Consider the following 24,315-nt stretch of genomic DNA (forward strand, 5'->3'; position numbering starts at 1 on the left):
TTTTGGGTTAGATTCAAATCCACCAAGAACAGAGCTGATTTTTCCAACAGTAGGCTCTTTTCTTTAGGTTTCCGTAGCTCCTTGCTTCACTGTTATTTTGAGAAACTACTGTAGTATTTGTCTCTAGCAGAAGACCCTTTCTCCCCCCTAAACACAGCTTTTCAAATTGGAAACTAATTTTTAAATTTATAATGGAATGCATTATCACAGTCATACTGAGTGTATCTAAACAATAAGGTATTGTTATTACAGTTAGCTCAGCCACGCTGTACACAGTCTGCCTGGTGTACTGTCCTCACTACTGCTCCACGGCAGGTTTCCGAACACCTGTCTTCTTCTGTCACTTGGTTGTTTAGGAAGTACAAATCAGCTTACTCATCCATTTCTTCATTTTTCTTTTCTTTTTTTCTTCTTTTTTTTTTTTTAAGTATACTTTATTGGCAAGTTGGCTAACAAACACTGTATACAGTGTGCTCTTGGTTTTGGGGGTAGATGCCCATGATTCATCACTTGCGTAAAACACCCAGTGCTCATACCAACAAGTGCCCTCCTCAATGCCCATCACCCATTTTCCCCTTCCCTACCCCCATGCCCCCATCAATCCTCAGTTTGTTCTCTGTATTTAAGAGTCTCTTATGGTTTGCTTCCCTCTTTGTCTGAAACTGTTTTTCCCTCTTCCCTTTCCTTGTGGTCTTCTGTTAAGTTTCTCAAGTTCCACATATGAGTGAAAACTTTCTCTGACATATCTTTCTCTGACTGACTTATTTCACTTAGCATAATACCCTCCAGTTCCATTCACACAGTTGCAAATGGCAGGATTTCATTCTTTCTCATTGCCAAGTAGTATTCCATTGTATGTATAAACCACATCTTTATTCACCAGTTGATGGACATTTGGCTCTTTCCATAATTCGGCTATTGTTGAAAGTGCTACTATAAACATTGATAAACATTGGGGTACATGTGCCCCTGTGCATCAGCACTCCTGTATCCCTTGGGTAAATTCCTAGCAGTGCTATTGCTGGGCCAGAGGATAGTTTCTAATTTAAATTTTTTGAGGAACCTTCATACTGTTTAACAGAGTGGCTGCACCTAATTATGTTCCCACCAACAGTGCAAGGCAGTTCCTGTTTCTCCACATCCTTGCCAACATTTGTTGTTTCCTAAGTTGTTAATTTTAGCCATTCTGACTGGCATGAGGTGGTATCTCAGTGTGGTTTTGATTTGTATTTCCTTGATGATGAGTGATGTTGAGCATTTTTTCATGTGTTGGTTGGCCATCTGGGTGTCTTCTTTGGAGAAGTGTCATGTCTTTTGCCCATTTCTTCACTGGATTGTTTGTTTTTCAGGTGTTGAGTATGATAAGTTTTTTATAGATTTTGGATACTAACCCTTTACTGATATGTTGTTTACAAATACAAATATCTTTTCCATTCCATTGGTTGCCTTTTAGTTTTGTTGATTGTTTCATTTGCAGTGCAGAAGCTTTTTATCTTGATGAGGTCTCAATAGTTCATTTTTGCTTTTATTTTTCTTGCCTTTGGAGATGTTTTGAGTAAGAAATTGCTGCGGCTAAGATCAAAGAGGTTGTTGCCTGTTTTCTCCTTCAGGGTTTTGATGGTTTCCTGTCTCACATTTAGGTCTTTCATCCATTTTGAGTTTATTTTTGTGTATGGTGTAAGAAAGGTGGTCCAGTTTCATTCTTCTGCATGTCGCTGTCCAGTTCTCCCAACACCATTTGCTAACAACACCATTTGCTAAAGAGACTGTCTTTATGCCATTGGATATTCATTCCTGCTTTGTTACAGATTAGTTGGCCATACATTTCTGGGTCCAATTCTGGCTTCTCTGGTCTATTCCATTGATGTATGTGTTTGTTTTGTGCCAATACCATACTGTCTTGATGATGATAACTTTGTTGTAGAGGCTAAAGTCTGTGATGCCTCCCGTCTTGGTTTTCTTCTTCAACATTACTTTGGCAATTTGGGGTCTTCTGTGGTTCCATACAAATTTTAGGATTGTTTGTTCTAGCTTTGAGAGGAATGCCAGTGAATTTTGATTGGGGTTGCATTGAGTATATAGATTGCTTCAAGAAGTATTGACAAGTTTTTTTTTAAATGTTTTTTATTTATTTTTGAGAGAGAGAGAGAGAGACAGAGAGACAGAGAGACAGACAGACAGACAGACAGCATGAGCAGGGGAGGGTCAGAGAGAGAGGGAGACACAGAATCCAAAGACAGGCTCTAGGCTCTGAGCTATCAGCACAGAGCCTGACACAAGGCTTGGACCCATGAACTGCGAGATCATGGCCTGAGCCAAAGTCCGATTCTTAACCAACTGAGCCACCCAGGCACCCTGGAAGTGTTGACATTTTAACAATATTTGTTCTTCCATTTCATGAGCATGGACTATTGTTCCATTCCTTCGTGTCTCCTTCAATTTCTTTCATAAGTTTTCTATAGTTTTCAGCATACATATTTTTACATCTTTGGCTATGTTTCTTCCTAGGTATTTTATGGCTCTTGGTGCAATGGCAAATGAGATTGCTGTCTTGATTTCTCTTTCTGTTGCTCCATTATTGGTGTGTAGAAATGCAACCGATTTCAGTACATGTGTTTTGTATCCTGTGACTTTGCTGAATTCATGTATCAGTTTTGGCAGGGTGTTGTTGGGGTTTTTCAGGTTTTCCATGTAGAGTATCATGTCATCTGTGAAAAGTGAAAGTTTGACTTCATCTTTGCCTATTTGGATACTTTTTATTTCATTTTGTTGTCTGATTGCTGATGCTAGGACTTCCAACACTGTGTTAAACAGCATTGGTGAGAGTGGACACCCCTGTTGTGTTCATGATCTCACGGGGAAAGCTCTCAGTTTTTCCCCATTGAGGATGATATTAGCTGTGGGCTTTCCATATATGGGTTTTATGATGTTTAGATATGTTCCTTCTATCCCGATTTTCTTGAGGGTTTTCTTAAGAAAGGATACTGTATTTTGTCAGATCCTTTTTCTGCATCTATCGACAGGACCATGTGATTCTTATCTTTTCTTCTATTTATGTGATATATCACATTGATTGATTTAACAAATATTGAACCAGTCCTGCAGCCCAGGCTTACTCATCCATTTCTGATCTGATCTATAGATTTTCACATTCTGATCCGTAGATTTCACATTCTCTACCATTAAGTGCAGATAATCTCATCTTTGTTGATTTTATTTGTTCTATCCTACTGACATCCAAGAGGCTTTGCTTTCTTTTAGTCTTTTTCTCTTAAATTATCAGTCTTTTCCTTTTTTAAAAAAATTTTGTTATAATTTATTAATTTTTGAAACAAAGAGAGAGAGAGAGAGAGAGAGAGAGAGAGAGAGAGCGAGCGCATGAGTGGGTGAGGGGCAGAGAGAGAGGGAGACACAGAATCTGAGACAGGAATCTAAGCTGTCAGCACAGGACCTGATGTGGGGCTCAAACACATGAACCTTGAGATGATGACCTGAGCCGAAGTCGGATGCTTAAATGACTGAGCCACCCAGGCGCCCCTCTTTTCCTTTTTTTTTTTAAGTTTCCCCTCTTTCTGTACCTCCCTTTCATTCACTAAAAATTCAATAGAGAAAGAAAACTGGTGGTTTTGGTTCTTGTCTAAACCTCAGGTGTTTTGTTGGGTTGACACAGTAGTTTACAAAATTCAGCCAACATCTTGAAATTTTCCTTGTGGGAATGTTTTTTTAGTTACAAATTCAGTTTTTAAAAGAGATATAGAGCTATTCAAATTTTCTTTTGTTCTTATGTCAGTTTTTGTAAGTTATGTTTTTTCAGTGAGTTTATTAATTTTATCTCAGTTGTTGAACATATTGTCATAAAGTTGTTTACAACATTCCCTAATTCCATCATTAACATCTTTAGGTTCTATAGTAGTATCGTCCAGATTTTGCTAATTTTTGGCTTCTTTCTTTTTTCCTTGATCAGTCTTACTAGAAGTAAGACTTACCAATTTTATTAACTTTTCATTTTGATTTTCTTTGTTGCTTGTCATTGACTTCTACTCTTATCATAGAGTGGCTATTTTAACACTCTTTTTCCTGCAGCATTGGCATTAATATATTTATGGAGATAATTTGCATTAAGTCTCATTATATTCTTGGTGAATATGCAAATTACCTGATTTCTAGGTTCTTATGTTTAAACTATTACAATCTACTGCTTCTTGTTTTGTATTCAACTCTAGATTGAATCCTGGTTAGCGTTTGAGTATTACTCTGTTATATGTAAATTAATTCATTAAGAAATTACTATGGAGTGCCAATTCGTTCTTTTTGGTGTTAATTAACAATTATATAGGCTATCCTTCTGGGACAGTTTTTATTTATAGTAACAATGAAACATGGCTTTTGCTTTTTTTGTTACCTTATATATAGTTGTCATTTATAAAAAGTAGAGAAGATGGAGTCGAACTTTCCTTCTATTCTGGCTCATTCATTTAATCTGTATTTCTTGTCATGCATTCTACTAGGTTCTAGGGATAACATGGAAATGTAAAACAGAGATGGCTTTTAATCTTATGGAATTTACAGTCTGGTAGGGACCACAAAGCATTAATTCAGTCTGAGAAGTATTGTGAAGGAAAGGTACAGTGTGCTGTGAAGACTGCAGAAGATTGACCAGAGGTCTGAAAGATAAACTAGAGTTAACTAGGCAAAGAGGAATGGGAACAGTATTCCAGGCTTCAGGAAAAAGCGTGTGCAAAGGCTCGGTGGTATGATCATATGAGAGGGATCATGTGCACACACAGCATAAATGTTCACCATGAATATAAGGTGTTTAACATTAGTGACATTGCAAAGACACACTCTTTTCAAAGATGTCATTCTTTCCAAGACATTGTCTTTCCTAAGGCTAGTAGTGTCTTTGTGCTCTTATCTTTCTTCTCATGATCTTGGGCAGTTGCCCACCCAACATTGTTTGACATCCTCAGTTCTTTCTTTTCTTTCTTCCAACAGTTTCTTCCTTTTAGTCTCCTCATGACTTGGCTCTCTCCATGTTTCTTTCCCGGGGCTTTCTTCCTTAGCACTTGGTATTGGACCTCTGTTAGAACATCTATAGCATTTTTCGGGCCATTTTTAATATTCTCCCTACTTAAGTTGAGTTTTAGGATACTAATATCCTGCTTCTCTCCCTCTTTCTCTCTCTACCCCAAGCATCTGGCACAGGGCATGGATCCTGGTTAGTGTTCAGTAAATGTACCTTGAATCATGTGTATACAGCAAAATCTTGGATTACAAGAAACTTGTTCTGCAAGATGAGCAAACAGTCCTAATAAATTTTGACTTGATAAACGAGCGATGTCTTGCAATATCAGTAATACATGATGCTGAGTGTCACATAGTCACAACTGAGCCAATGGTTCTTTTCCCTTTCTCTCTCTCTTTCGTTGGGGCATTATGGGTGATCATCTTCCATGCTCAGATGCTTGGTTTCAGGCTGTGGTGTTTGGTCTCAGGCTGTGGTGCATGGTAGAAATGAGTGATTTTTCAGCATGTTGGAAGGTGCCCACAAGTGGCACTAGTGTATTTTTTGTCACTTCAGAGCACCTATGGACAGTCCTTTGCTTTTCAATAGAAGAGTAAGCTTAGGAATACTTTGCTTTATTCTAGGTCAGGCTGCCTGCAGATCTAGACCCTTTCTTCTGCCTTATTGCCAGTTACATTAACTACAGTATGTGACAAAAGTTTAATACTGTACTGTAGTCAACATCTGTGCGAGTGTATACAGTGGCTCCCATGCAGGGAAAGGTTGAAAATACAGTAAGAAGAAGGAGGAAGTTTATGGAAGAAGAAGAAGATTACAGTGGAAATTAAGAAGGAAACCATTAAGAAGTACAAATGAGGTATGCGAGTGGCTGAAACTGCAAGATTTTATGCGGATTGTACGTCTGCAGCTCGTCTGCAGAGGACGAGGAGGAGGAGAAAAAGGCGGAGGAACCCCTCCCTTCAAATGAGATTAGAGGGATATGTAAAATGTGGAAACAGTGCAAAATTTTGTAGAAAAGTACCACTCAAATAAGGCTGTAGCAGTGTAAGAGATGAATCTCTTTAACAACAATACAATGTCACATTTCCACAAAATCCTCAAAAGGAGGCAAAAACGAGTGTCATTGGTTCCTTGTTAAAGTTGTATGAAAAGAAAAGGATCCCATTGAGCCAATAGATAGCAGTGATTCCATTAGTGATAGAGAAAGTTATTCTACACAATAAACCTCCTGTTTCTTATCTCCCTCACACCAGCTACAAGGCTTTTCAAAGGCAAGGGCAGGTTGATTTGTTTATTTTTCTTTATATTTTGTGTTTTCCTTATTTTTTTGTATTATAGTATTATAATCATTTTTATATGAATATTTTTGGCTGGTGAAATGAATCATCTGAGTTTCCATTATATCTTCTGGGGAAATTTGCTTTAATATACAAGTACTTTGGATTACAAGCATGTTTCCAGAACACATTATGCTAACAAACTGAGGTTTTATTGTATTTTGATATGTGTAGGAGTTTTAAACCACATTATGGTTTTAATTATTTCACAGAATAGGAACCAGTTGAGAAACTTGATATTTATTTGATGTTTCCAGATTATTGGCCCCTGGAGTTCCTTAATCAATTTGAAACTGTGTTATTTCTGGATAGTTTTCTTACATAGTTTCATGGTCCATTATGAGCCCCATTTAAAAATGTATTAGTATTTCCTTTAGACTCCTTTTAATAGTTTCTATCTCTGTGATGAAATTTCCCCTCCGTTAAATGTCGTTCACATTTTCTACTAGGCTTTTTAAGATATTCATTATAGTTATTTTAACATCCTTGTGTAATAGTGCCAACATATGCACCATCTTAAGTCTGATTGTGTTACTGTTTTTCTCTTTTGCAATGGATTCTTTTGTCTTTTTTTTTTTTCAAAGTGACTTTTAATGTTTGATTGAATGTCACACATTGCATATTGGTGAACAGTAGAACCCGGGGTAGTTACACTCAGAAACAGGCATGCTTTTACTGGCAGATGATTAGATTGAGTGAATCTAGGTAGTAGTTGAGCCGGTTTGGGGGTTTATTGCAGCTGTTGTATCCATCAGTGTACCACAGACTGCAAATTCCTCCAACAGTGAGTTACTGCTATCTTGTTTTTAGTGTGCAGCCTGCGGCGTTGGAGGATTTTCTTGTTGTCTGTCCCATTCTTAGCTGACTACTTGCCTTATATACCCATATAGGGTCTTGTTCCACGCCCTTGGCCCTCTCCAGTGGTGGACTTCTCTTGCTTGTTACTTGGTGCAAGACTTGGGTAGAGGCAGAAGGGGTTTTGCAATTTCGCTGTTTCAGCCTCAGTCTTAGGCAGGTCTTGTGCACCTGCCCCAGAGGCTGAACTTTTCCAGTGCTTCTGTCGCTTCCCCAGTGGAGGTATCCTCTGCCACCTACCTGCATCTTTCCTCCACTGCTGGAAGACCTCTATTTTTTGTCAGCACAGAATCTGGCCATGAGTGGGTTTTCTGTCCTTCCTCCAATGTTTATCTTGCATTTGCCTAATGTCAGTAAAGGAGGAGGTGTGTTTCCTTCCCTTTCCAGCAGCAGCTAACTTTTGCCTGGTATCAGTGTAGGAACCCAAGAGGCTTTATTGTACCTTCCTAGCATTGGGCAACTTCTGCTGTGTGTCAGGATTCAATCTGAGGCATGGGTGAATTTCTCACTTCTGCCCCACTAGTAGCTGATAATCACCTTGTACTCATGCAGTTCCAAAGTGTAGATGGACTTTACTTGGTACTTCTGCTCCACCCTCAAATTTTACAGCAGGCACTACGCACCAGTACCAGCAATGTCCCCTTCTTAGCTCTGCTCATGCTACTTTTCAGGAGCATCTCAGGAGGTGGGAGACTATGAAAAAGAAATTTGTGAGTGGGTACAGGATCTTCTGTGTCTGAGGCCCTCAGGTTCTAAATTGGCATGAGTGCACATTTAGCCTTAAAGAGTTTGTTAAGATTTCACAATGTCTCTTTCTCCTGTGCTTTGTCAAAGATGAAACATTTCATGTGTCCCATCTCCGCGAGGGACTTGTCACTCGATTTTAGATTAATGGTTGACTTATGACCTCACCGCCCTGATGGACCCAAAAATATGTGGTTTTTCTGGATTGTCCAGCTTTTTCTTTTTGTTAAGAGTAGGAACAAAATTTTCTTGTGGCTTTCTACTTCTGAAGCTCATCATTATATCTTAAGTAATCTTTGCAGCTGACTTATTTTGGAAAATAAAAAATAACCCAAAGTACATGGACACATTTTTTTTTCTTTTCTTTTTTTTCCAAGTAATTAATAGCAAGTCAGTCAAGCGCTGATAGCTATCACTGGTAGAACTAAATAAAGCATGGGCAGACAGGGAAATGATCCCATAGAATAGGAAAAACCTGTCTTTTAGAGAGATGGTGTCTTGCTTAATATTGATGCAAATTGTAAATCCAGTTTAAGGATATAGCACATGTGGCTGTTGCTAATGATGTTTGGTCATTGTTCTCCCTTGGAGAAGTTTGTAAATTTTTTTCAAAATATTTAGACTGTAATTGCTCAGAGTGTTGGTTAATTTTTAATGCTTTTGCTGATTAATTTCCTTGTAGTTAAATATCAGGGCTATTTTTCCTTATACTAATGTCACATAAGATGATCTTTGATAATTATGCCATGTCAACCTTCTGAAGTGCATAGAGGACTTTTTCACATTCTGTTTAAATTTTCCAGTGCAAGCTGAGGCTTTCAGGTCAGATTCACTTAGCTCTTTTGTAGATTGGACTTACCATCATTGAAGTCATTTGGTGGAACGAGAAGCCCCAAGTTGTATTCAGGACAGTTGTTGTCTGACTCTTCTCTACTTCTGTGAAGTAGTGCTTGTCCCATTTTTCATCTTTCTTTTTCTTTTTAAAATTGTGCACCACAGGTTGACAATTTACGTCGCTCAGATAACCAACCTTAGTTTTAGAGGCTTTCTTCAAATGTTTGTCCTTTTATTTTGAGAGTGATGAAACAGACAGCTGTAAAAGATGACGAAAACTCAGGGGAGTCTCCCAATCTTACTGGATGAAAGAACTAGATGACAGAGTTTGGGGCATCTGGAACAACTGGAAAGTGAGGGAGAAAATCCAGAAAAAGAGAAATCTAGAGAGGGATGTTAAGTGTCCAAATCTTGCATAGACAGACTCTGAGCATTCCAATAAGGCTAAAAGCATCGAAGAGAAGTTTCAATTTTCATTTCCCCCAGAGGGGAAACAGAGTTTGGGGTTTGATTCCACTTATTTCTACTAAAACAATCATTCTCTTTGGAGGAATGTAACAGAATTTAGAGTTTCTGCAACATATTATTTACAATGGCCAGAATATAATTCAAAATTTGCAGACATGTGGAAGAGAAAAAGCAATTACTGGAGAATGACTCTGAGATGATCCAGATGTTAAATTTAGTTCAAAAGGATTTTAAGGCATATGTTATAACTATACTCAAGAAAATAAAGGAATGCATGGATATAATGAATGAACAAATAGGAAATCTCAGCCGAGAAAAAGAAACTATAAAGACATCGAAATTTAGAACTGAAAAATATAATACATGAAAGAAAAATTTTTACAAAATGGACTTGATAGCAGATTAGAGGTAACAGAAGTAAGACATAGTAAACTTGCAGATAGAGTAATAGAAGTTATATAATCTGAAAAACAGAGGGGAAAATGATTAGAAAGAATCTGAACAAAGGCTCAGGGACTTACAGGACAAAATAAAAATGTCTAATATATATGTAGTCATAGTTTTAGAAGGTGAGGAATAGGAGAATGGGGCAGAAAAATATTTGAAGTCATAATGGTCAGAAATTTCCCAAATTTGGTGAAACACATGAAATTGTCAATTTAGAAGCTGAGAAGATCCAAGCATAATCAATACAAACCACATTACATAAAGGCACATTGTACTTAAACTGCTAAAAGCCAAAGATAAAGAGAAAATCTTGACAACAGTCAGAAAAAAAAAAAAACAACCATACACATGGAAACAATAAAAATGATTTGTTGGAGGAAAACCCTCCCCAACATCAGCCCTGAATTCTGTGTTCTTAAAGATATAGAATTCTTTGAGGAGAAATAGGAAAGAAAGACTTTTTCAGATAAACAAGAACTGAGGATTTAGTACAAGCTAACTTACACCATAAGGAGTTTGACAGGGAGTTCATCAGGTTGAAAGGTAATGATACCAGATGTAAGCTCAGATAGGAACTGGAAAATATGTGAATAAAGAGGAAAAGATTACTTTTTTCCCTTCTTAACTGCTCAAAAGAAGGTAACTAATGTTTAAAGCAAAAATTATAACATTCTATTGTGGGATCACACTAAGCACAGGGAGTGGAGAGTGGTAAATGTTTCTTACAGTAAATGTAAAAAAGGGTGCGGTTTAACTCAAGTAAGTTGGTTATAGTTAAGGACATATACTGTTATCCCTAGAACAGTCCCTTAAAAAATAATGCAAAGAGGTGTAATTAAAAAGTCAGTAGAAAAAATGAAATTCTAAAAAATACTTTGTTAACTCAAAAGAAGGCTGGGAAAGAGGAACAGAGGCATAGGCAGAAAACTCGGAGGAAGAAAAAGAAAATTTGAGGATAAGGATGAAGACTAATAAAGTGTAGCTCTGAGTTCAGCCACATCAATAATCAGGTGCTGGGGTGCGTGGGTGGCTCAGTTGGTTAAGCGTCCGACTTTGGCTTAGGTCATGATCTCATGGTTCATTCGTTCAAGCCCCACATTGGACTCTGTGCTGAACATTTGTTCAGAGCCTGGAGCCTGCTTCAGATTCTGTGTCTCTTTCTCTCTCTGCCCCCCTCCACTCAAACTCTGTCTCACCCTGTCTCTCAAAAATAAATAAATGTAAAATAAGTATAAACGCACCAGTCATTTGGATTGAAAGATAGAGATTGTGTGTTTATGTGTGTCAAGACCTAACTACGTGACAGTTATAAGGGATACACTTTGTTTATTTTAGTGTTTCATTATAATTTCATTTGTTTTTAGGTTTACATTCCCAGTCAAAACATTGGTTTCCAAAATATCTTAGGTCAATTCCTTTCTTCTGTTTTTCTTTTTCTTTTTTAATTGAAGTATAATTAACACAAGTGTTTTATTAGTTTCAGGTCTATAGTATAATGATTCAACAATTCTGTACATTACTCAGTGCTCATCATTGTATGTGTACTCTTAATCCCCTCTGTATTTCACTCATCCCCCAACCTGCCTTTCCTCCGGCAACCATCCGTTTTTTCCTCTGTATTTAAGAGTCACATTTTTTGGTCTCCTTTTTTGTTTGTTCATTTGTTTTGTTTCTTAAATTCTACATATGAGTGAAATCATATGGTATTTGTCTGACTGGTTATTTCATTTAACATAATACCTTCTAGGTTCATCGATTTATTTCAAATGGGAAGATGTCATTCTTTTTTGTGGCTGACCAATATACCATTGTGTATATAATATACTACACAGTTATCCATTCATCAATTAATGGACACTTGGGTTGCTTTCATATTTTGGCTATGGTAAATAATGCTGTAATAAACATAGGGGTGAATATATCTTTTTCAAATTAGTGTTTTTGTTTTCTTTGGATAAATACCCAGTAGTAGAATTACAGATTCTATGGTATTTCTATTTTTAATTTTTGAGGAACCTTATGCTGTTTTCCACAGTGGCAGCACCAATTTGTATTCCCACCAGCAATGTGGGGGGGTTCCTGTTTCTCTGCATCCTTGCCAACACTTGTTATTTCTCATGTTTTCTATTTTTACCCATTCTGACAGATATGAGGTGATATCTCATTGTGGATTGATTTGTATTTTTCTGATGAGGAGTGATGTTGAGTATGTTTTCATGTGTTTGTTGACCATTTGTTTCTCTTCGTAGAAATGTCTGTTCAGGTGCTCTGTGTAAGGGATACATTTTAAGTATAAGGAGACAGAAAGATTGAAAGTAAATGCATAGAAAAACATGTACTATCTAGATAGTATAATAAGGTTGGACTGTATTAAATTAGATAAAAAATATTATCAGACAAAGACAAGAAATCTTACCAGAGATAAAAGCATTTCATAATGTTTAAAGAGTCAGTTGATTAGGAAGACTGTTTATGCCTTGTAACAAAGTTTCAAAATACATGAAACAAATATTAATAGTATTGAAAGATAGAATTACAATCCATAATTATTGTTGCATGTTTTAACACCCTCAGCAGTTGCTAGAAGAAACTAGAAATATCAGTAGGTGTAAAATAAAAATGCTGTGCTATTTCTTTATTGAACACAAGATGGCAAAGTGGTCACAGTACTTGCACAAGTGGATCTGCATTTGAATACTGTGACACATGCTATGATTTTACTGTGTTAACCCACCTTTTCCCTTCGTTTCTTTTAGAGCCAACGAAATGAACTGTGGTGAATAGTCAAGTAAATAGAAATACCTCACGGGCTCCTGGGTGGCTGAGTTGATTACATGACCAACTCTTGATTTCAGCTCAGGTCCTGATCTCATGGTTTGTGGGACTGAGCCCTATGTCTTAAAATTCGGAGAACTCTAAAGGCAATTTTTAGTCTGATTTTTCATTAGTACAGGATTTACCTCTATAAGATCTACACACCATCATCAATCATCTACTTAAATAGTACCAGTGTCTAGGAGCTCACTGCTTATTTAAAGGCTTGCATTCAGTGATGTTTCATTTTTATACCTAAAACTAATGTTGGCATTTTATACAGAAAAAACTCTTCTCCATCTTGTAAACGCTGCCCCTAGTTTTTCACATATACTTTTTATATTTGTTGTAATTTAAGCCCTGTTACTGCTAAAGACTGCATCTTACAACAGAATGTTTAAGCTTATGTGTAAAAATTTCAACCCCCTCCCCCCAAAAGAAGAAAATACAGCGGTTGCCTAACCCAGCTAACAGTATTACTGTGATTGAGCCCTAAATGCAGTCCTGACCTTCCTAGTAGCCACTAACAGAAACACTAATAACACTGGTCACATGATCTGAACTTAAAAGGTATTAAAAAGAAAGAAATAAACAAAAGGAGACTCATTAGTTTTTTTAAAAAGGAGAAATCCCCTTTGAGCTTTTGATAAGGATATTGTGAAGCATCTGAGTCCCCATATAGCAGTCACTGACCGTGGACACTGTGATTTAACAATATGCAGAAGCAGTCGTCAGCCGTCCTCCCCAGCTCGAGGTAACCACTAATGCCCTGTCTCTTGAGACTTGGAAATTTGGGACATTCTGTATCAATGGAAGCATGAAATATATGGTCTTTTGGGTCTGCCTTCTTACACTTGGTATATAATATTTTCAGGGTTCATCCATGTTGTAGCACGTATCAGTACTGCAGTCCTTTTTCTGGCTGAATATTACTCTGTGTAGGAATATGGCCCACTTTATTTATCTGTTCACCAGTTCACTGGCATTTAAGTTATTATGAATCATGTTGCCATGAACATTCATGTACACATTCTTGTGTGGACATATATTTTTATTTCTTTTGAGTACCTAGGAATAAATCTGCTGGGTCACATATAGTCTGTGTTTAACCTTTTGAGGAACTGCCAGACATTTTCCATTCTCCGCAACAATGTGTGAAACGTCCAGTGTCAGAGCACTCCTTCTCAGTCACCACTCCTACTTCCCATCGGTAGAAAGAGCTGCTTCCCACCCACAGACCCGGAACCACACATATCAGATAACTGAGCTCACAACCAGATTGCAGCGAACATCCCCTTATTCTCAACCCCAGCTCTCTACCAGACACCAGTGTATAGAGCTCACGGTGTCTCAGGTGACATTTATACCGATTAATCCATCTCCCAGACGAGGCTCCCATTATTTTTCAGGTTATGTAACCACATGTGAACCCTAAAAGCTCACCAGCGAAGGAGTGAACTGCAGCCCCGTGGTTCAGGCCACACACCCACTAATAATTTGTCCTTTTTCCTTTGTTCTATTTTATGTCAGGAGTCTCAAAGCATGATCCAGGGGTCCCCAAGAGAGCACAAAACTCTTGGTGGGTGGTCCAAGGCCAAAAATTTTTTGTAGTAATACTGTTACCTGCCTTTAAAAAAAATCTTTCTTTCACAGGTGTATAAGATTAAACGCAGAAGGTGACGTGAGAGTCCAGGTGTCAACTGTTAAGCCACACTTTAAAACAGCAGCACTTCTTTAGTGTTTGTTTTGGAAAATATAGTTCTTTTTCATTAAAAATATCTGTTATTTTGGAATAACATATATGAGTTTATTGTTTTTAATTTAAAATTAATTTTAAAATATTCTTTAAATAGCTTTCTTTTTTCTTTTTCTCTTTCCTTCTTTCTTCTTTCATTGTTTTATTAAATAACAGGGACAGGACCTGTGGGCAGAAAGAAATGCCTCTTTAAATTTTTAATTTTCGTTTCTGATTATTGTTATTTTTGTAACCAGACTTAAAATTAATTTTTGTTTAAAATTCAAACATATTGGGGCACCTGGGTGGCTCAGCCAGTTAAGTGTCTGTCTTTGGCTCATGTCACGATCTGACGGTTCGTGGGTTTGAGCCCCACGTCAGGCTCTGTGCTGACAGCTCAGAGCCTGGAGCCTGCTTCAGATTCTGTGTCTCCCTCTTTCTCTGACCCTCCCCTGCTCGCACTGTCTCTGTCTCTCAAAAATAAAATAAAAAGACATTAAAAAATTAAAAAATTCAAACATAAATTTAATTCTAAGGCCCCACATTATATTCATTCGACAAAAACTTATTTCCTGCCTGCCACGTACATTCCAAATATTATGCAGTATTTCTGTTTTTAAAATTTATTTATTTTGACAGAGTATGCCTGCACGAACATAAGCTGGAAAGGGGCAGAGAGTAAGAGAGAGAGAATCCCAAGTAGTATAAATTTCTGAGGGTAGAAAGCACTAACTGGTAATTTTAAAGTGAGTAATTTTTATTCTGAGAACTTATTTGAGAGCTCAGAGTTCCAGACACATAACACAAGAGATATTTCAGTGTGAAAATACTGGAACAGGTACTACCAGTCCATTGCCTAAAGAACTTAGTGTAGCTCTTGTTCTGAATGTATGTTTTCCATTGCATGGCAGCTCTGCCTGGATGAATTAGCTAGAAAACGTACCCCTGAATATTGCTTTGGCATTTAAAAGGTGATATATTTAAACATTAGAGCATATGTTCCTAACAAAACTGTTGATTTTCATTTTAATAAGTTCTTTTTTAGCTATATTTTTTCAATTACATTGAGGTATAATTAACATGTAACACTTTTTAAGCTTATGATGTACAGCATTATGATTCATATGTATAATTATTGTGAAATTAACTTGCTTTTCTTAACAGTAATCAGTCAATCTTTGTATCTACCCCTGGTTAAAAAAAAAATCAGCACAGAGGAGGGGGACGTATAGATAAGATGGATGGATGGGTGGATGGATAGATCAGTCGATTAATAAAGCCAGTAAATACTCTCCTTAAATCCTCCCCTGCAACTGAAGGTGACCCATGTAAATGATCTAAAAGAACCAGTTGGGCTATATCCAGAGAATCTTGGTCACAGCAGTTTTTTACCATTCAGGATTGGTGTTTCATGAATCCCTTCTGGCCCATTTTTGTTCTTAATGTCATTATTAGGATTTAAGTTTTGCAGAAGTTATTAGTAGCCTAGCATAAAGTTGAAATTATATCTGTGGGCCCTTGAATACTATTTATATTTAATGGGCAGTCAGTTATACATGTCTGCCATACTTGAGCAACTAGAGCTGTAAGAAGAAGTTAATTGTGTCATTGCAAAATTTAGAAAGTTGCAAAATTAGTTTCTAAAAACCAGGTAGTAAAGATATAGGAGGCTAGAGGCTTATACGGAGAGAGTATTGTCTAAAAAGCATGTATAGTACAACTAATACAGTGAGGCACAGAAGGAGAGCATGAGGTTCGGTTCTTTGCATTTGTTTTCTTCTGCCACATTCAAGTTTTAGTTTTCAGGAATTGCTTTTGAAAAGGAAAAAGGAAGGAAATAAAATAGAGGAAGAAAAAGAGAGAACAGTGAGCCTCGGCACCAGAGGAAAAACATCAGTTGCATTTTGGGAGTTAGGTTTATGTCTCATAATTAACAGATCATGAGCCAAGTGTGATTGGATCTAACATTTCTTGGGCTGAGACACTAAGTCTCAATTCCTTAGAGTGTGGTATTGTCTAGGCATCTGATTTTGTCCATTTGAAGAGCTTGGGAAGCTGTTCAATTCCAGAGCGAGATGATGAGAGGGGCTGAAGGTCCATCTAAAGGGTCGGGAGGCCCAACAGAACTCATGCAGGGTGCTTTCAGCTTTCTGTGCTGATTCTGGATAGCGGGCAGGCTGCCTGTTTGTCTTTCTGCTGGTCTGACATGTGTGAGAATCCATCACAGACCGTGCCTGATTGAGTGTTCTGAGCCTCATGTTCTTGAGAAACTCTAGTCGAAGTTTAGTTGCAGGGGAAGTTTGGGATTCTTTTGTCTGGAAGGCATTCTGGCTTTAAAAACTCCATTTGGAATAATTCTGACCCTAATCATTACCTCTGGCATTTGTGGTCTGTGGATTTCAAAGCACTAAACAATAGGAAAAATTCCCAAATTTGGTGGAGTAGGTGGGTAGGGAAGAAGAAAGTGGGGATCTCCACCAGTTGTTTTGTTTTCTTGGACTTATTTGGAGGACTGCTGAAAGAGTTTGTGAATCAACTTCTTTTTGTTGCCTAAATTGCTTTTTACCCAATTTTATAAAGAAATCTACCTGGTTGTTTTTTCTCTAAAATTAAACTTGTGGAAAAACTACCTTTTTGGGTCTGAAACCCAGTCACTTCTCTCCTCCCAAGATTATTCTGTAGATGAACATTTTAAGTTATCTGAGGTTATTTAGATTCATGGAAGTCATAACAGAGAGGGAATGGTCCTGGATGGAAGAAAACCACTTGTTCTCATGCCACTCTGGAGGTGTCTTCAGGGCTGTATTTGTCTATTCTGTTGTTTTTAAGTAAAGGACTAAAAAGCAACTCATTTCTTTGAGAAGGCTGTTCATTGAGGAGTTTTCCTCCTTTGTTGTTTCCTGTTCTTCTTTTAAAAAGATAAATGTACTTTTAAATCTATGAACAGATGAAATAAAACTTGGGGAAGATAAAGGGATTACTAAGATCTAAACAGTAATCTTTGTTCCTTGGGCAACTTGCTTTCTCAGAGCCTGCCTAAGTGGCCCAGGCACCCTTGCTTGCTTGGCATTCACTGAGATGATCGGACACATGGATGAGAGTTTGATTCTTTTTTATCAGATTCTCCTATCAGGGCAGTAGAGGGTAATGGAGTAGAAATATTGGAGAGAGCTTTTAAAAATTATAAACAGCATTTGATTATTTCTTTGTGTTAGGAGGCAATTCTCTATAGGTTTTTCAGAAGTCTATACATCTTACAGGCAGAAGTACTAACTCTTTGTTCTGGACAATCTTTTCAGGGAATGTGTGCATAGTAAACAATCTTGGGCGGTGGAACTAGTGACGCTAGAGCAAAGGACCACTTGCTTACTGTTTGGTACAATAAAGATAATGTCTTCATCTACAATGAAGGGCATGTGTGCTTACTGCTCATTATAAAAATTCAGCCTCCTAAACTCAGAGTTTCCCTCCTGTCATGCAGCACATTGAATGTACAGCTGTTATCTGGCCCTCTTCACATGGGTTTGTAGGACTGGGGGTTCAGGGAACTCATGCAAATGCTGATATGGTAGCTACTGCTAGTGATATGAGTACTAAACTATCCTTTGTGTCTGATGTTTTATGCCCTGGACCAATGAAACTGGTAGGCTAACTTGCTAGCTTGTGAGTATGGTGAAATCTTTGACCCTTCATGTTTTTAATACTTTGAAATAATGACTTGTTAAAAAGGATGTATTTGAAAAGATTTATTGAAACTTATATTTCTAGTTTGTACAATTTTTAAGAAGCTTATTTAGGACATTATTTCCCCTTGTTTTGATGCAGGGTTTGTTTATAATGTCACCCCATATATGGAGTATCATCCTGGTGGAGAAGATGAACTAATGAGAGCAGCAGGTTCGGACGGTACTGACCTTTTTGATCAGGTGAGGTGGTGAGATTAATCATAACATTAATTAACCCGTCAGTGGAAGGGTTCTCTTAGATTTAGCAGCATGATAGTTGTAGAAAAAGAATAGTTGCACAAATTTCATATGCATTGGTTTGAATTTTGAAATGTGGGAAGATGCTCGAGAGTAACTGTTTAATTTGCCTTGGAATCATTTTAGTATAATTTAAGAGATGGTTTCAAATCGGTACCCAGGAGTCTACTCTTAGTGCTTGCTTTCTCCTCTGCTAGCAGTTTTTATTAATTTTGATTATGATGTTGATTGGCTTATAGGCAACAGTAACAACTAGAAGAAAGAACAAGTCACTTACCTTTTCTGCCCTTAGTTTTTTCTCATTTGGGGATTGTTATATAATTGGCCTAACTTGCTGTACTGAATCTGTGTATCATGTAGAAAGTTAGACAATTAATGAATAGAAAAGTCATTTTTCCTAGAGTGATAGCAGAGATTCTGAATGTACATTTCAAAAGTTGTTTATTTAGTCATCTTTCCCCTTACATTTACTAAAAACAAACATTAGCTCTTATACTGTTTTAAAGTTATGTAGAGTTATGTTAACTACTATCAGTAGGCTAAACTGTTATTTTGAAACAACAATCTTGAGAAGAGCTTTTGTCTCACATATACTGTATTTTGTATTTTGTGATGATTATCCACATGTAGTCCTGTGATTTTACCCTTTGAGATACCAGAGTCAGATTGGGTTATTTTTAGAGTTGACATCTGAACAAATATAATTAGGTTTCTGTTCCTTCTACTTTTTCATCCATTTTAGGATTTATTTTTTGACCAGTTTGCCAGAAATATAGTTTGTTTTATATTTAAATGCACTTAAATGTACTTATGTGTGTCTGCTTAAATAATAGAATCCTATTTGCAATTAATGTTCTTCCTGGGTTCGAGAAAAGTCATGTTTGGCCATTCGTCATAATAGCATTCTCCTTGGGAAGTTCTTATTGCTGTTTTTATTTTTTTAATTTTTAATTTTTACTTATTTTGAGAGGGACAGAGACAGAGTGAGCAAGGGGCGGGAAGCTGGAAGAGAGAGAGAGAGAGAGAGAGAGAGAGAGAGAAAGGAGGGGGAGGGGGAGGGGGAGGGAGGGACAGAGAGGGAATCCCTAGCAGGGCAGAGCACGACGTGGGCTTGAACTCATGAAACTTAAGATCATGACCTGAAAGCTCTATGCTTAACCGATTAAGCCACCCAGGTGCCCCCTTATTGTTTTAAGGCAAATTCTCATTGTCATTTGGTAGTTGTTATTGTCTAGCAATGCAAGCCAAATAGAAACATTTGGAAATATTTGCGTGAAAAATTGTTTGCCATACTTTTTTCTTATATCTGTTCTGTAACCTCTTGATTCTGAATATACTCTTCCACGAGAAGATTTCCCAGTAAAATCTAGTCCTATATGTATTCCTCAGTGTTGTGAGGTTATATGGACCTTATTTAGGCAAAATTACTTTGGAGAAGTCACAAGAACTGCTATATTGTTAAATTCTTCAGCAGTATAAACAGTATGTTTGTTACCAGATTGCTGAATTCCCCTTGGCTTTCACAGGACCAGTGATGTTTATTTAAGACTTTGACTTACCACAGAAGTAAACAACTTTATATTTTAGATTCTGTGGTGAAGCTTCTTATATCTCTAAATATTTGAGAATTTATTCAAGGCTAGTATTTGAGTTGTGCAAAGAATATTAAGTAATCTTTTCTCTGTCAGATTTGTCTTTACTTTAGATCCCACTTCTGACCTCTTGTTTTGTATTTTCAAATGCCTGATGGGCAGTTTGATAACCTGTTGGCACTTCAACTCATTTTGCTCTCAAATAATAACCTATCTACTTCCCTTTTATTCCTCCTCTGTTTCTTGTTTCTGGCAATGGGGACTTGAAATCACTTGAGTAATTTTTGCCGCCTTTCATCATGCACCAAAATCCAGTAACTGGTGCAATCCCATGAGGCTGTCTTTAAATATTACACACTTTTCTCTCTTCCCAGTGCCTTAGATCAAGTCATTATCACTGCCTCTGGCCCTACTGTTTTAATACTGTACAGATGTCTTTACCTTCCGTACCAGTGTAAATAACATGACAGCTAGATTAGTATTCTTAGATAGTCACCTAGCACCTTGTTCTACAACTCTCTGATGCTCACGGTTGACAGTGGGATAAATCAGAAGTCATCAAGGCCTTTGAGGCCTTAACAAGACTATTAAAGTGAATATCCTCAGTATGCATTTGGCTTTGAGCAAATGGAAGTGCTTTGATCCAATCACCTGTCCCATGATTGACAAACCTCATACTTTTGCCTCCTTGAATATCTTTCTCCTTCATTTATCTATTAAAATTCTACCCAGTGTTCTAGCCTCAGGGATAGTGTTTTACATGTCATTGGATGCTCCATCAATATTTGGTAAATGGAATTTTAATTTATATTAATAAATGAGAGCCCCTTTGTAGTTATATATACATACATATATATTACATATTTGCTATTTTAGTATATACTTATTAACTCAGGACCATACACAGACATTCTCATATCAGTATTTTTTGACCTAATTATTTTCCTGGTTATCTAGTATTTTATTAAATAATTTATTGATTTTCTGTACTGGTCTTTTACAATTGGACATCTAGGTTGTTTCCAATGTTTTGCTATTATAAATAGTGCTCTGATGAATATCCTGGTGCTGCATCTTTGTGTGTATGCGAATATTCTCGCAGGTAAATTCACGAATTACTCCATGAAAGAGCTGCATATTTTTAGGCTTTTAATGTATAATGAGAAGGTGCCCTCCAGAGGGTGTTCAAACTTAATTCCTACTGGTGAGTCTGGTGACAAATAATGGCAATTATTTTTCTTAAAGTGACAATCTCAGTCTGTTCTTTTTCAAGAAAATGTCTATCAGAGACCCAAGTCTGAATAACCAGTTTGCTTATCAGTCATTTTTTTCTTTTACATGTAAAAACTCAGTTCAGTTTGCAAATCAGGTAATTGCCTAAGTGTTTTCCCTCAAGGTGATGATCTAACTTTGTAGCAGAAGCGTTTTTGAGAACTTCTCATTTGGTCATACAGAATCTAGCCAGAATGTAAGCAGTCTTTACTCAGACATTGAGATTTACAAAAATTAATAATTTTTTCTACTTTGTAAAGCATATTCTTAAATGAAACCACACCCCCTGGCCTCCATGGGTACCTCATGGTGAAGAATATGAAGATTGAAACCTCTGCCTTGATTCTTGCCAACATGCAAGGAGTTTCACCGACCATCGCCTTTTCCACATTAGTGCAAGCGTCAGTGCTGGTGAAAAAGACAAATAACATCTTGGGATTATCACACCACTAGTTGAGACCTCATGGGTGTCTGAAAGGGTGTCAGGAACCTCCTCCAGACGTCTGTACACAACACTTGGAGAGCACTGTATGCTGCCTTCCTGTCACACCCTTATAGGCTAATCGGGCCTGCTGCTTAGTTTTTCAGAGCAGTTTTAATATGTTTAGTTTTGCTCTGAATAAAATCAGAGTCATGTTGCTTCTCTGTCATTTGCTTCCCACACCAGGTTCATCGGTGGGTCAACTATGAATCCATGCTGAAAGAATGCGTGGTTGGCAGAATGGCAGTTAAGTCTGCTGTTCCTAAAGGTAAGTGGTGCCAGTGCTAGCCTGGCAGTGATGTTGGACACGCATGTACTTTTTTTTACTTAGATTTTGACAGATTTAAATAAATCACTCTATCGTTCTTGTTTTTCACTGGCCTCCTGGTCCACTGTAAAGATTTCACTTTAGTTCTTTAGAATGAAGCAATGATTTTACATTAAAATATTGACAGGTTTTGAGAGAACACTAATAGTATGAGGAATAAGCATTATGGAAGTGAATAGACTATTTAATTTTTATTTAGTTTTCATTAGTCTTTTAATCTGTTGTTACACAGGTTAGCTAGAACACTTGGTTTAAGGTGACTTGTAGAATCGTTTTTTAAAATTTATTGTTTTGAATATGTAATACATTCACATGACTCAAAAATCAGAAATTGTAACAAGTTATATAGTGAAATTTTTCCTCCTAGCTCTGCCTCCCATTTGCCTGAACCTGCCCCTCCTTGCCCCTTTATTATGGAAAACCTGTGTTCTGCTTTTAAACAACTTTTCAAATACACCCGATTCCTTCCCCTAACCTTCTGACCTGACTCTGCAATGTATATGGTTGGAGATCACCTCTTTGCCTCCTAAGCTTCTTTCAGAAGAGCCCCCGCTGAAAATTTAGACATGCAATAGGAACAGCAGAAATGCTGTGCTTAATTCATTCCTGTGGAAGGAATGGTAGTTGTTTCTTTTGAGTAAGTCCTGACTTTGACACTCAATTAAGAATAAATTGACTTATTTGACCTGAGTCTTCTGCTATTTATTAGTTCAGTGAGTTTTGTAATTCAAGGCCTTCTTGCTAGAGGCATCTGTCAGCAATGTGGAAATAGCAAGGCATATCCAGATTTGAACCCTAGCTCCATGGCCTATCGGCAGGGCAGTCTTTGGGCCAGTTTCTACCTCCCACCCTCAGTTTTATTCTGTACGGTGATTTCACAGACCTAAGAAGTAACATGAGTAAAGTTCCTTTCACAGTGAGTATAATAGATGCTCCGCAGGTGCACATCAGGTAATTATTAGTGTCCAGTAAAAAATTAGACAACACATGAGGAAACAAGTCAGCAGAAACAAGAACAGAATTTCATGCCTAGGACTTCATTGTTCATATACAGACTAAAACTAATTATTTTTGAAATGTAAAGGACAATAAGACTCTATTAGTAACAGGAGTAAAAAACAAGAGACTTAAAATAATTGTGTAGAATTAAAAGAATTTCTAGAAATTGTGAGATTAAAAAGTACGTGGCACAAATAGTCAAAGAGTCTAGACATAGTAGTGGGGCTCCGTGAACTGCAAGTTTGAGCAGCAGAAATGATACAGAATGAGGCACAGAGAAACAAAGGGCTAAAAAAATATGTAAGAGGTGTGGGGGATCTAACATTTGTAATCAGATTTCCAGAAGTAAGGAATGAGAATGAGGAACAGGCAACAGCTGAAGCGATAATGGCTAAGAATGTTCCAGAATTGTTGTCATAAATTCTTAAATTCAGCAAGTTTGGCAAATCCCAAACAAAGTGAAAAGAAATCCACACGTGGACTCTTTGTAGTAAAACTGCAGAACACTAAAGACAATGAGAAGGTCTGGAAACAGCCAGAAAGAGACTGATTTAGTAACAGATCAGTGCCTGGTGAACTGACAGCTAACCTACTAGTGTAATTTGTAAGCTCCTGTAGCTTGTTTACCAGAAGAATAGTAGAAGCCAGAAAACAATAGAACAGTGTCTTAAAAATGCTGAGGGAAAATAACTGGTAACCTAAAGTCATTCAGTTTCAGTAACGAGGAGGATTGGATACAGGTAGTTAAGACTGGAAAGAAAAAATTGAAAAATAAAACAACCACAAAATCAAAATCAGGATGTAGGAAGGGTTGAGAAGACAGGCTTTCTGAATCCTACTCATAAAGAAGTAAACTGTGATGAGTATTCTTTCTCTTCCTCACCACCTGGCCCAGGGGAGTGTAAACCCATTTCCTACCCAGAATGAGATATGGACTCAGATAACTTGTATCTGATGAAGGAAGTTAAAAGTTTCCTTTTTAACACTATCCTCAGCTGTCACTGCCCTCAACTATTGATTACTGAGGCAGCATAGGATCTACGGAAAGAGTGCACTATTCATGAAGCTGACATGGGGTCACATCACATCTCTGCCACTTTTATAAGCTGTTATTTTCTTTGGTATCAGTTAACAGACCTGACAGTTTTCCCTCAGCAGTAAAATGGGGTTTAAGAACGAAACATCCTGATGGCATTGTGAGGATTAAGCGAGGACAAGTTTGCTGAGCACCTGGCACATTCGAAGCCGCAGAGGGATGGGTGGTGGAGATGGTAGAAGTGGTTGCTGCACTCCTAGCTACCTCGGCCCTCCACCCCTGCAGCACCGAGGCTGCTGACACTCTATTCCTTTGTGTATCTCTAGTTATCAGGTGTAAACCAGCATGGACTGATGTGTTTTAC

The 24,315-nt window shown here is 37.4% G+C and overlaps 1 protein-coding gene across 4 annotated transcripts in view; it reads left to right on the plus strand.

Moving 5' to 3' along the window:
• The window catches only part of LOC115295602 (cytochrome b5 reductase 4), a 92,855-nt gene that overhangs the window by 12,620 nt on the left and 55,920 nt on the right, over positions 1-24,315 (plus strand). For 3 of the 4 annotated variants that reach the window (XM_029943645.1, XM_029943643.1, XM_029943644.1), the window contains exons 3-4: positions 18,086-18,186; positions 21,775-21,856. In XM_029943645.1, coding sequence (XP_029799505.1) covers positions 18,086-18,186; positions 21,775-21,856 — 183 coding nt within the window. Of the gene's footprint in view, positions 1-13,145; positions 13,280-18,085; positions 18,187-21,774; positions 21,857-24,315 lie in introns of those variants that run through there. The other variant, XM_029943646.1, reaches the window with a different exon arrangement.

This window comes from Suricata suricatta, chromosome 7, assembly GCF_006229205.1.
Source record: "Suricata suricatta isolate VVHF042 chromosome 7, meerkat_22Aug2017_6uvM2_HiC, whole genome shotgun sequence".
NCBI lineage: Eukaryota > Metazoa > Chordata > Mammalia > Carnivora > Herpestidae > Suricata > Suricata suricatta.